A 14,018-nucleotide genomic window follows, 5' to 3' on the forward strand; every position below is an offset into this window, starting at 1 on the left:
CTTTCTAACCGGGGGTGTGGAAAAGCAGCTCAAAACTTATAAGATTTGTGCTATTTTTGTTTTAAAAGGGAGTTTGATATCACAGCAAAGAGAAAAATACTTGTTCGTGCTGAATGTAGATTATGTTTATTGAAAAAAATTTAAAAAAAACAGCATATCATCAACTAAAGGAATAGCATAACTAATATGGAGTTAGTACAACATCTTTTAAGAAGTGATATAGTAGTGTATGTTTGATAGCGATTAAGGTCCACTTTTACTACACTTTCTGAGATGAAAATATTTAGATACATTTTTTGGAGATCCGCGGCGAATGCTAAACTGTGTTGTTATTTGTTTAGAGCAATTATATTTACTTGATAATTGTAATTTTAATTTAGAAGTCAAACAACAAAAATCAGCGTTATATTTTCAAATTTTCACAGGACTCGTTTCGATGATTTTACCGAACCATCAGCAAATCATGATGGTTCGGGAAAACCATCGAAAGGAGACCTGTGAAAATTTGAAAATATAACGCTGATTTTTGTTGTTTAACTAATTAATACTTGTTCGGCATGTTATTGTATCTTAATTGTAATTTTATTTACTTCATATTAAATTTCTGCTCTCACATTTTACCTCCATGAAAAAATATTTACTATTCTTCTTCTTGTTAAATAAATTGACAGTTGACATCACAGGCATTTTGAAAAGAATTTTATGTATATTGGACTAAATATTGTAGATTTTAATGGGCTTCATATACTATGAGGTCAGTAATGCTGAATATAACTGATTTTATACTGCGAATTTAGTTGTTTTGAAAGAAAATTCCAAGCATCGCTACTTTAAAATCACAGTTTTTATTAGGTAGGGACGTTCTGAATTTTGAAACCATGTCAAATAATTAATTTTGTTTTTTATATAGCATTGCGTCTAAATACATTCTTTGAGGTACCTGAATTTTACAAATCAAGAATTGGAGGCGGTTTCTCTAATCATTTTAAACTAAACATAAGGCAGCCTTTAAGAGAAAACTTACTCATGTGTCATTATATGTCTCATTGCCTTAAATGCCTATTGTATTTTAAAATGAAACACTTACTTTCTTTTGAAAACTTTTGTATCTCTCTACAGTAGCAAATAATATCAAGAACCCCTCCCCCCCCCATTTAAATCTTTCGCAATGTACAATGAATATTTACAATGCTGAAGGACTTTTACACATGTAATCTTAAGAATCGTAGGCTCTAAACAGTTAGCTGTTAATTCTTAGAAAATAACCATTTTAGAAAATCGTTCGAGCTTCTACATCTGCTAATGTTAAATAAAATATTGTTTATTAGAAATTCTTCAGATTATGGATTAGACGCATTTTTTATATCATCACTTACTTTCAAAAGTAAATTTTTACGTTTCAATTAAAAATTACAAATAAGTAATATTTATTCTAAATTTCATGGAAAAAGTGATTTAAAGTTTTACGTCGCCTGTTTTCAAAATTCATTACTGGGATTACTATTGAATCAAGAGTCAAAATTTTCATTACGAAAATTGTACAAATTTTTTTAACTTGGAAGTGTTTACAACTTTGTGATATTAAATTTAATAGCACGAGTGATTAAGTAAAAAATAGTGATTTGTAAGTCAGAAGTAAATTATTTAAGCTGTAATAGGAAGAAAAGCTTATTTTGAATGTTAGATATTCCAAATAAATCAAACGAAGTACGGCATGCAATATATTAAAATAAAACTCTTTACTTACGCTGTATTTAAGCACATGTATTGGTATATAAATGGCTACTTGTGCTGTTTACATATGATTTTGAAATATGTAAATCTTGAAACCATCCGCCCATTAAGTTTAAAATCCTTTCCTATAAAAACAATACAATTCTTTTGTTATATTTTGAACTCACAGATAATACCATTTTTATTCATTAGGCTATCCTGTACGAAGGCCAAGACAAAAATCCTGAAATGTGCCACGTTTTACTCACGTACGAAGTTATGTGCAGTTAAGAAAATGCTCTGAATTTTTTTCTGATCTTAAAATCTAAAAAAATAAGAAAATAATAAGCTATAGCATAAAATACATTTAAAAAATTTTCCTTTATCCTTCTCAAGAAAACTTCCCTATTTCTTTATAAAGCGTTTTTAATGTTTCTCTGGTTTTCAAGATTGCCATAAAAAAGATGGAAGAGAGGGAAAGAACGGTAGCGTTACATAAGATCTCTGGCTCTATAAAGAGCTAAAAAATTATGACTCTTTGTTAAGTTCATTTTATCTGGCGGAATTTCTTTCACGAAATGAGAAGGGAAATTCTCCTAGCATTTCTTTTTACACTCGATTCTGTTTTAAGCATGCTGGCATTGTAATCTGATTAAATCAAAACCAGGGAAAAAAAAAAAAAAAAGAGGAAAGAAGATGAAGGGCAGAAAGGAAAAATAACAGATACTACAGATTAGAAAATGAACATATGAAAGAGATATCTCTAATTATCTTTCATTTGCAGAATCTGTTTTTAACAAAAAGATACTTTTTTATCGGCTTGCCTTAGGTAGTATACAGTAAAGATAGTTTCGACCGAACTACATTTTAATTGACTCGAGAACTAGATGTAATTAAAGAGCACGTTACTTATAAGGAATAGGATAAAAATACATTTCTAATAGAAGAAAAAGTATGATTTTTATGAAATCGATGGCGGTAACGCCACAAGTTGGCGACAACTTCTAGTTTACTTTTTTTGGTACTATTCGGTTTCGAGGGCCATAAAAAAATTGCAGCGAAAATGTATGCGCGAAAGCGCCAAATCTAGCATACACGCCCATTTACCAGCGTGCCAAATCTCGCGTACGAGCTGATTTCAGATTGCGTAAGTTTATATAGTTCTGTATTTCTTAAGACGCCATTGAAATACTAGTTTAATTTTTAATTCCTTTTTTGATATCCTATGGATCTAACAATTTAGGAATTACCTATGATGAAAAGTCTGCGATAGAATTTTGGGTAAAGTGCAGAATCACCCACTGCTTGACGCGTTTTTAAGAATTGCACATACTCGGTATCCATGTACACATCGACTTATTTCAAAAAAAAAAAAAAAAAAAAAATCCCAGAATTGCACAAAAATGGCACCGCGCACACCCTTGACTTTATCTATGTACACATCGACCTATTGTCACTTAAAAAGTAAAAGAAAATTGACAAAATCCCAATTGTTTTTACCCTTGTAAAAAGCGGCAAAGAAATAAGCGGGCGATTCTGCACTTTACCGAAAGTGTTTTCAAAGAAAAGGCGTCATTCATCATGGAAAATTATGTTTGAACAACCAACGAAATCACATTATGCTTTAGCGATAACTCGGTAGCGAAATATTATATGAAATTAACTTTTCATCTAAATTAAAACATCAATATTTAAATAGATATTTAGTATTATAATTCCTTTCTTGCGTTAGGGTTCCGCAATTACTTTTGGCAGCACTGGCATCAACTTTTGGCAATTACTTTTGGCAGTACTGGTTTGGCGATTTTTTACGGCCCTCGAAACCGAATAGTACCTTTTTTTTTTTCTTCTCTATATTATTAATTTAGTTTCACTTTCGGTACTCCGGTTTTAATATTTGTATGATTACATTGAATAAAATATAAGTTTAGCAAAGAAATTTTTCTCCTTCTAGTTCTGAATTATACAAAATCATAGAAATGTGCATTTTAATTTATTTTTTAGTAATAGGAATTTGGTTTCCGTCTAAGTTAAAACAGTCCCTACCAAAGTCTATTGATGAGAATAAAAGACGTGTTAATTTCCTTTTTCTTTTTTTCGGACTGTAGGCCATAATTTTTAATTATCTTTTTATTCGTAGTAATTATCCCTTTTCCTTTATATAATTATGTTTACCTTTTCGGTACTTGCGTATTATCGCAACCAGGTTGGCGCGATTTGTAAGTTTGAGTAAAAAAGTATGAATAGAAAGAAAATGCACATTTATTAATTACAGATAATTTTTAATACAGTTTTTTATATTATTTTGTTTTAAAATATAAAATAGCAATTAAACCTTCCGGTTTCGAATTTGAATAAGTTGCAGAATTATTTTTTCGGCGGAAATCTTTTGGCTATTGCTTTTAGCACTGATTGAAAACCGTCTTCGCCATTAACAGCTTGAGCTTGGCGCCATATAAATTCGATAAGGTATGAGTCAAGATAATGACGGGCTGTTCCTCTCTGTTTTTGTTGCGCCATTTGGCTGAGCCCCACATGCGCTTTACATGTTGTGTGTGAACGCCCGTGTTGGGATCCACAAAGTTATATTTGTGATTAACAGTTCCATGCAGAAATCCAGCATTTTCGAACTCGCTTGTATTGTATCCTTTCCAGCAATCCAAATAAATGATGCTTCCTTCCTTGATATTTTCGCAAATTTTTTTCCATGAGGGTAACGGCGCTTCTGTTAGGTACAGTAACCAAAAAAGTCTCTTTCTTTTCTCGGCAAATTCCGTCGAAAACCCATTGCTGTGGTAGTACACGCCCAGTGTTATTTTTTCTTTTTACAAATAAATTCTTTTTACAAAACTACGTATAACACGTAGGGTTGCCGTAAATAGGGTCGCCAAATTTGGCGATTTATGCGAATTTTGGCCTGGTTGCGTTAATACGTAAGTATCTACTTTTCTTAGCAAGAAGTAATTGTGAGCAAATTAATAGACATTTTAAAAGAAATTTATCTTAAGTGTCTTAGTGAATAAAAAATGCTTTTGGAAAATATACTCGGTAGAATTAAGACATTAGGATAAATAAGCATTTTCGCTTGTAATTTTTTTTAAATATGAATTCTTTTATCAAAAATAAAAGTTTTCAAGGAGCTTTTTAAGGTGTTTGTTTTCTTGCAAGTATAGCTAGCAGTAAAATTTCAGATATTCATGTGTATATCATCATATTATAATTATTAATGTTCACAGTATTTTTCCGCATTCGATATGTTTTTTTTTCCACTCCGTAAACACAAATATTTCAAAAATTATCGAATTGATGATTTAAATAAATTTTAATAACTTATCTAAAACTGTCTGTGTTTAGAAACACTGCAGAAGCAGTGGTAAAGATTATTTCATGCAGAAAACTTCTTGATAATGATCTTAATACTAAATCAGTATACTGCTAATGATTTATATTAATATCATTGATAACAATATAGTCCACACTCTGATGTCTTTCTCAAACTGCCTTCTTTAAAAATAAAATTTCAAATAAATAAAAAACTTATTATTAATATACATTAAATTGACTCCAGCCTAGAATTAATAATTCTATAACTTATTTAATTTCAATAGTATAGTCTAGTTACTCGCGTATGATTAATTACGGTGCGATCGCAATCTAGGTAAACTATACTTATCATTTACACTATTGCGCTTCTTAATGACCTGATGGATATTGATTTTTCCGGATAATTGCGTTTTCTTAATATGCTGCTTCTAGTCCAATTGGCTCCATTTGAGTTTTCTTGCTGTTTTATAAGCAATATCAAAACTTCTTATAAATAATGACTAGATAACCACTCCTTTGTTTTAGACTGGTTATGTACCTAATTCAAATCAATGTATCGGAATTTTAGTAATTTGTTTTCAAATTGTGCTGTTTACAGACAGAAAATAAGGTGGAATTTTCTCTGCAAAAAATTTAATGAGTAGATACATTATGTTTTTCATCAGCGTCCTGTTAACAGTGAGAGAAAGATTGAGTTCATAAGGCTAATTAGAAAGAAACTGTAAAAAGAAAAAAATGAACCCAAGCAGGATTTAGCAAGGAAGACATGAATAATTCTACTTTATGCATATACAAAACTTCATTCTACTCTTAAGCCAAAACTGCAGACGATACTATATGATATAAATTTTATTTTATGGAACTCTTTTTCTTCGAATTTCTCAATTAAGACTGGTGTTCAGAAGAAAAAAAAAAAATTAATATTAAAAAAATATTATTATTATTTAATAGTAATTTTAAAACTCAGTTTTAAATCAAACGTTTAGTAAATATTTACGTAAATGAGGCAGAAAGAAGAAAATGTTATTAGAGTGTATCTCGTCATATTTCCTCATATTAGAAATTTTTTAGATATTTAATATGCTACGAAATATATAGATTAATAATCAATATAGATACGAAATGCATATCAATAAGAAATTTTTATCTAATTAACTTTAAAAAAATTAAGTTTACTTGAATCATAGTTTTTTTTTTTTTTTTTTTTTTTACCCTTTTTAAGTATTCTGTGACTTTTATTCTGTACCAATTTTAAACTGCAGGCTTAACAGCTACACTCTTAATGATATAACAAAAAATTTCTTCTGCGTGTGGTGCATTTTTTGGCTTCTGAAGATTATAAAAAAATAAGTAAATAACAAATAATTTTTTTTTTGTAGATTTTGAGACAATGAGATGGAAGTAATGTTTATAATAAAAGCTGCTCGACATCTACGAATTAAAATGAAGACTACTAATAAGTCTATTAATATAATCCAACTAATAATTTCGGGTGCCTTATAAATGTTTTCTAGAAATTATTGACACAGTCAGGCATAATTTAATTTGTCACTATGAATTATATTACAGAATACTGCATTTTTCAATAATAGTACCTTTTATTTTTATTCGGTGTCTGGAATTAAAATATATGCTTCGATTTAATTTTAAAATGTAACTAAAGATTTCTTTTACCTGCTTTTAGTCGGTGCTGTGACAAGAAGAGCTGTGGAAACAGAAATGAAACACCCTCCGATCCCGTGATAATTGACAGGTAGGATATGTGTTTCTTGGTGTATACTTTTCCATTCGTTGCATATATATATATATATATATATGCAACGAATGGAAAAGTATATATATATATATATATATATATATATATATGCATTAGTTTTGTTATATATGTATATTAGTTTTGTAATACAATAGGTTATGGAGCAATAATGGTAAAATAAACTATTCTATTAATAACCATTTAAGCTATTATTATTATATAAATTTTCCAATAACTTGCAGTTTTATATTTCTTATTCAAAATAATAATAATAATAATAATAAGCTATTTTTTAAAGTCCTTAGTTTCTTTTAAATTGCTTAATATTAAATAAACAATCAAATAAGATCACTAATCGCTGCCACATCCAGCTCGTTTTCGATATTCATTCGCCTGATCTCTAAATTTAGTACAAATGTTTGCGCAGCAGATGGCTCTACAACTAGATCCAGTTACCCTGCCCTTACAGTACACCTCTGCCCGCCTTATATTCATCTTATATTCACGACAACAACAGTAGGAGGAAAATATGTCCGAATTTGCTTGAGTTTTAGTATTCTGAGTAATGCAGCTTTTAAAAGAGCGCAAGAACGGTTGATTATGTTGCCAAGAGCCAGTGGAGTAATTCATGACACAGTTATTAAATAGTGTGTAACTTTTTATAGCTAATTAAGAAATACAGATATGAAAATTAATTTTAATAGCTCTAAATGATTTTGATTGAAGGTCGTAATCATTTATCGCAGAAATATAATCTTCTAGAATAATTTCCCACTCTGTTTGGGTAACCGACTGAGAAGATTTCTACGTCATTCACGTTTCATCTTCGAGACTTTTTTGTATAAATGACATTAGGATTTATATCCTCCAACAAAGGGAAGAGGAGACGCTAGTCAGTTGTCTAATTTTCAGAAGATTATTAAATTTTCTATCAGTTACAGATATGTTTCTTAAAGATAGGGTGCCATCTGAAGCATGTAACCCTCTGCGTCATACTAAAAGACTACATGAACTAGAAACATTTTGGGATATCTTTTATAACAGCCAGAGGATTCTTTGTGGTGGAACAGAACATAAATAATTTTGGTTGTTAAATTTTTTTATTTAATGTTGACTCATTTCTTACTATCAAAACGATACTAAACCAGCAATATCTTAATTTTTCAAAGCACATAAAATAGTTTAATGGCTATTCACTTGTTTTTAAATATGGAAAAGTATTATAGTAACACATAAGGACATCTTCACAGCATCTATATATTACATTGGCGAAATACATTTAAACAATGAAAATGACAGTACGAATGTTATAAATTTGCGAAGAAAACTTTAAATATTTCTGCAAGCAAAAGGTCATACAGCACATTATTTTAGATTTGATTATGAAGTTGTTTTGTTATTTTTCTAATAGTCTACTTTTTTCTATTCTTTATTTATCATTTTTCAGTTTTCCATATTTAACTATATATATATACTTTCTTTATTTATCATTTTTCAGTTTTCCATATTTAACTAGTCAAGGTATGTTTCGTAAAACATACGTAAAATGCTGCAATATAAATTACATAAATTTTAGCGTGAAAAATCAGCTATCGAAAACAATTTTCCCCCCTATGTTGGAAATTATTTTAGAAGCTTGTAATCAGACTAAAAGATATTTAAACAATTCAGAAAGGTTTTCAACCTATAATACAACCTAAAATATATTGTATATATATTGGCTTTCAGATTATCAAGATATGCATTGAAGCACACCTGAACTTGCTCTCACTTGCCACTAAATGCTTAGAATTAATTGAGAATGTATTAACAGGGATTCAAGTTTGCCGTCTCTCAAACTTGTAGTCAAAAGACTATTTGTAATCTCATAATGTAATTGATTTCTTTCTGCAAATGGAGTAATATTATATTAAAAATTACGTCATTTCAAAAAAGTGGTATTTTGCTTGAATTCAGCTATGTTCTACTATAGAATGGCTTAGGTATTTCTCAGGTTTTGAGAAAAATTTTAACTGCAGCCGGAGTTTTCTATAAGACAGTCTTCAATATTTCTTTACTATGATTAGAGATTGCAATATCAGCAGGGAAGTCCATTATTCACTTGATATTTCTTTTAGCATTAATAAGACTAATACTGATATTAGTTACAAAATACACATTGTTCATTGGGACCTTAGTTTCATTCGGAAAAATAAAGGTCCATGCCCCCTGCAAAACACGCACAAGAAACATCCGAGGCTGAACCATAAGCCCAGCATCTAGTTAACGTAAGCTGAAAAAAAAAATGGATTTATATTAAAAATTTTTAGTATACGAGACATAAAGTTCGGCCAGTCGGAGACATGAAAACATATCACATTTCTGATTTCTGTTCACATTTGTTTTTAGAAGTAGAGGATAATAAGATTTCCAGTTCCAAATCTATATAAAACTGTAAAATTGATGGGAAGATTTCAGGTTAAATTTCAGTTACGAAGTTACTGCAAAGTTTGACATTTAATCAATAATTACCTTGTAGTATTTAATAATTTTAGCGCACGATTAAGTTTCTGTAGTAAACTTCTTTAGTGATAAGTTTTTAATTTAAAAATATATTTTTCATTAAATGTTGAATGCAAAATGCACTCCGTTGCTTTAAATGAACTTATATGCTATTAAAGAATATTTATTTTTTTTGTTACACTCTTATCAAATTTTACTCTCATAATTTACTCTTTTTCCATTTCTTATATTTCGTTAATTTTTTTGCCATATATTCATTTCGATTTAACATATTTTATTTCTTATCTGTCTAAGATAAATTTTATTTTATCTAATATATTATAATATAAATAATAAGATAAAGAATATATATAAAGAATTAGAATAGTTAATATTTATTATAAAACCATATAACCTATTTATCTGTATAGAGATTTATTTATATAATTTTATTATTTATATATGTAAAATGAAACATAGTTCTGTTACACACGTAGACTATAACAGCGTTCCGTAGAGTTACGCCATTTTTAATTTTAGAAATTAACTCTATTTGATACGGAAATATTCGTACATTTAGAGCATAGCATTGAGATAAATATCTATATTGAGGTAATATATTTTCCTTTGTGAATTAGGCGTAACAACAAACGTTTAGCTAAAAAACACTCTTGTTTTCCTCATTCAAAAAACATATTGCTACGGTAAAATAAATTTTGAGAAAAATAAAACATTTTAGAAGATAATTCAGAACTGCAAAGCAAATATGCTATTTGCGAAGGAAACTAAATTTTCAACCAAAAATTCTACGAAATATACGAATAAAACTAACTTTGGTACTTTTCCGTTTTGCTGGCGCAAGCGATAAAGTCGCCAATAATGGTACAACCCATGCCAAACGAAATATTCTCGCTGGTAACCTTTTACGCCTCAATTTCAAAACAAGTCGCAGCTTTTACTTATCAGATTGATTGTTTCTTTCAATACTGGCATATCATTACATATAATTTTTATCAGATAGTTCAGTTTTATGTTTAAGGCAATTTTCGGTAATTAAGTTAATTAGGATGCAATCACAGCACTTACCCGAAGCCGAAAAATATAGAAAAGGTAAAGTCAAGGGTTAAATTCATCAATTCTAATGAGAATGCATTAGCGAAGTAAAGCACTGCAGTTTTACATAATTTCTGAGTAAGCTATTCGTACGAATTGAAATATTTCTTGCATTTAAACTTGTGTTCCAAATTAAGATTTAACTTGAAATTAATGTGGATAATTACTAAGAGCATTAGTTTTTTGTAGAGTAGTTTACGTGAGATGAGATCGCTTGGGGTCACGTGATATGAACCGGCGAATCAGGATGTTGAACCATGAAAGCATAGTAAATTCTTAATGTCTTTTTACAAATTTGTTGTCTTTATTTATTGGCTTTTTATAAAATTTTAAGCGATATTAAAATGTTTATGCCTTCTTTTTTAAAAAGAATTCTTAGAACTAACATTTTTTAAATATTTTTTACGTGTATACTGTATGTTGTCGCCAATAAAGTCTGCTTGTCGAGATTTGCGCCGGCGAAACGGAAAAGTACCCTAACTTTCTATAATAGTTCATCTCATATATTTTGTATCATCATCTAATTTGTATAAATAATATGCATATTTCTAAAAGAAGTTTAAAAAAACTGATTCTATACTGTACAAATATTTAAAAAAAAATCATTAAAATGTATTCGCCACTGTCAGTTAACCCAGAGTCTTCAACAGGCGCGAAAATCAGAGTAACTGCATATATTTAGTCTTGTCTTTGAAGTATATTGTCGTTCTTTGGTGGATTTTACCGGAGTTCTTTAAACACTAGATTTTCCTCTTAATTACAAATGAAATGTAACTACTTTGCTGCTGATTCAATAACACGTTTTGCACGGTTATTTTCTTAATTTTCAAAAGGGCCAACCAGCGGCGGAGCGGCAAAATCGTTGATCACTAGCGAGCCCACCATTGGCAGTGTGGTAAAGTCGCTGAACACTGGTAGTTCGAATCCCGCGAACGGGCTAGCTGCATGGAGTTTTCGTGGTTTTTCCCATGTGTAACATGTGTTTCCCTTGGAAAGTTCTCCACGAAGGCATCCCTCCCCTTAGGCAGATAGCCCTCGAGGCTTTGCCATAATCACACACAATACAATACAATACAATACAATACGTTGATCACTAGTAGTTGGATCTGGGGTTTGAATCCCGGCGAACGGGCTGGTTGCATGGGCGTTTTCGTGATTTTCCGTATGTGTAACGTGTTGTGCGAGCAAGTTTTCCTTAGAAAGCCCTCCGCGAAGGCATTGTGATGCTTCTTTGGCGATATGAAGCAACTCCAATGATGGAACACAGCAATAACTTTTATTTAACACTCAAAAATGGCGACATACAAACAAGAAGAGAAAACATATTCTATCATTTAAAAATAAATTACATTCTTCGTGCGAGAGTCTCACGAGGCACTCGAGTCTGGTTTCAAATATTGCCATTCACAAATACCTTAATGTTCATCTATTTAAATTATTTAATCTACAAGATTTTAATATTATTTAAAGCTGTTACAACCTCTCCCCCAACGGAGAGACTTTTGCCGAAGGGAAAAGTTCTGTAAAATTCGTAAGTTTATAAGCTCGGCTTGCTAAATTGCTTAAAGAGAAAAGATAACTTCTCTCATAAGTTTCCAAATTTTCAGACCGAAAATTTTAAGTTTTAAACAAGTATTTTTACACCACATTTAAATAGGAAGAAAATGGACCAGTGTTCAAATTAGTGTTCTTTTTTTTTCTTGACGACGCCTAGATCTCTTCCATGGTGGACCAGTTCCTCGGCTATAATTCACAGCAAAGCCTTTCCTCAGTTCATCTGTGCCTTTCGGATAATATTCATTTGTCATTTGCTTTCGACAATTGTTTTCTTCGTCTATTAGTAGCGGCTTTGATATTAAATCAAAAGCCGAAAGATGATGATAACGCTGCATTGCAAAATGATTCTCAATATTAATTTCTTTATCGTTTTTTAAATTTTCGTGAACATCTTCCTCTTTTAATTCTGGTGATTTAACTTCTTCAAATACATCTCTGGATGCTTTATTTTCTTCCTTCATCGGTTCCAAGATCTGCTCTTCAGCTATTTTCCATTCACAAATACCTTAATGTTCATCTATTTAAATTATTTAATCTACAAGATTTTAATATTATTTAAAGCTGTTACAGCATACCTTTCCTTAGTCAGATAGTTCTCTAGTGCTTTCCCATAAATAAACCAAACTAAACTTCACTTTAAAAAACTTCTTAAAATTGTAGCTTTTTGATGCTTTTTCACTTTTCACTTTTTCTGACATTTTTATTTATTTTTATTTATTTGTCTTTTTAGAGCTCAAATGATTCTTCCGACAATCTTTTTTTTTAATTTTAATGAATTAGCTATTTTTTCGTACACATTTTCTGTACAATTCCGCCCCGCCCCATTTTAAAGAATATTATAAAAGAATAATTGCACCGAATTCCGCTTAGTGTGATATGTATTCCTTGTATTTCATGTATTGATTTAATTTTTTAATATATTTACAGTAGGTTTCACATTAATGATTAGGAAGAAACATAAAATGACTTGTCATTTAAGACAAAGTAAGTCAAGACAAGTCATTTAAAACAAGTTTGGTCAACACTTGAGTTAGTTCTAAGAAAAGAGCATTTTTATTTGATTTATACGATTTGTAGTTTATTACTCAAAGTACAGAAAACAATCTAGATCCCGGATGGAGCTGTACTGAACTGTTCTGTTTAAGAAATTGTACAATAGAACTTCTGTTTTTCAAATTTAAATAAGTCGAATGGAATGATGAAGTGTATATTCGAAATTGTTATTGCCTTTTCTCATTAGCTTGTAGAGACATTGGGTATATTTTTGGAAGCCGGAGAGATGAAAAATTAGCAACGCTTTCCCCGGGAATCGAACCGCGGACCTCTGGAATACCGGCCCAGCGTGCAGAACCACTATATTACGAAGGCAGGAGAAATACCTTATATACTCCCCCTTTTAAAGGGCGACTGGGATTTTTAGGGGACTCATTCGCCAAATCCTGGGTGTGGAGAATCCTCATCCAAAATCCTTTTAGTTAGGGTGCTACTGTAGAGACATTAGGTATATTTTTGAAGCAGGGGGGATGAAAAATATGCAATCGTGTTCGCTGGGAATCGAACCACGGACCTCTGAAATACCGGCTCATTGTGCTGACCACTACACCACGAAGGCACGCTAGGAAGGCGGGAGAACAAGGTCGTAGCTAGAATTTCTAGCGCCCGGGAACAAATAAAGAATCTGCGCCCCTTTCTGTGTGACAGAAACGGAAAATATTTCATTAAAAAATTTCGTAGCATGACTTTGGTGCCCCTTGGATGCTGCGCTCGGGGACAGATGTCCCCCCTTGCCCCACCCTAGTTACGCCACCGCGGGAGAAATACCTTATAAGCTGAGCTTTCGATTACTTGAATGTCCCTTTATCTCCCTTCAGCTTCTGCTCGTGGAGGTTCCACTGCATTCCATTGCGCAAAGAGAAAAACCATAAAGAAACATCCACACAACCAGACAATTCTGTTGGAAATCAACCCCGTAACAAAACTACAAGTATTCTGTAATCTTCTCCTCTGAGCCACTTTAGATAAATTCAATGAGTGTTACATCGCCATAGGACGATGCATACTCCAAGTATTACCA

General features: G+C 31.0%; 1 protein-coding gene across 11 annotated transcripts in view; it reads left to right on the forward strand.

Annotated features, from left to right (window-relative positions):
* The window catches only part of LOC146996198 (transcription factor unc-3-like), an 87,864-nt gene that overhangs the window by 18,417 nt on the left and 55,429 nt on the right, over positions 1 to 14,018 (forward strand). For 7 of the 11 annotated variants that reach the window (XR_015042034.1, XR_015042033.1, XR_015042032.1 and 4 more), the window contains exon 2: positions 6,722 to 6,790. Coding sequence is in view for 5 of the 11 variants with exons in the window: in XM_085820288.1 (XP_085676414.1) it covers positions 6,722 to 6,790 (69 nt within the window). In the remaining 6 variants the exon portion in view is untranslated. Of the gene's footprint in view, positions 192 to 1,922; positions 2,000 to 6,721; positions 6,791 to 14,018 lie in introns of those variants that run through there. The other 4 variants (XM_085820290.1, XR_015042036.1, XR_015042035.1 and 1 more) reach the window with 4 other exon arrangements.

This window comes from Stegodyphus dumicola, chromosome 7, assembly GCF_044657685.1.
Source record: "Stegodyphus dumicola isolate Sdum_Otavi_A_Nest chromosome 7, ASM4465768v1".
Classification (NCBI taxonomy): Eukaryota; Metazoa; Arthropoda; class Arachnida; order Araneae; family Eresidae; genus Stegodyphus; species Stegodyphus dumicola.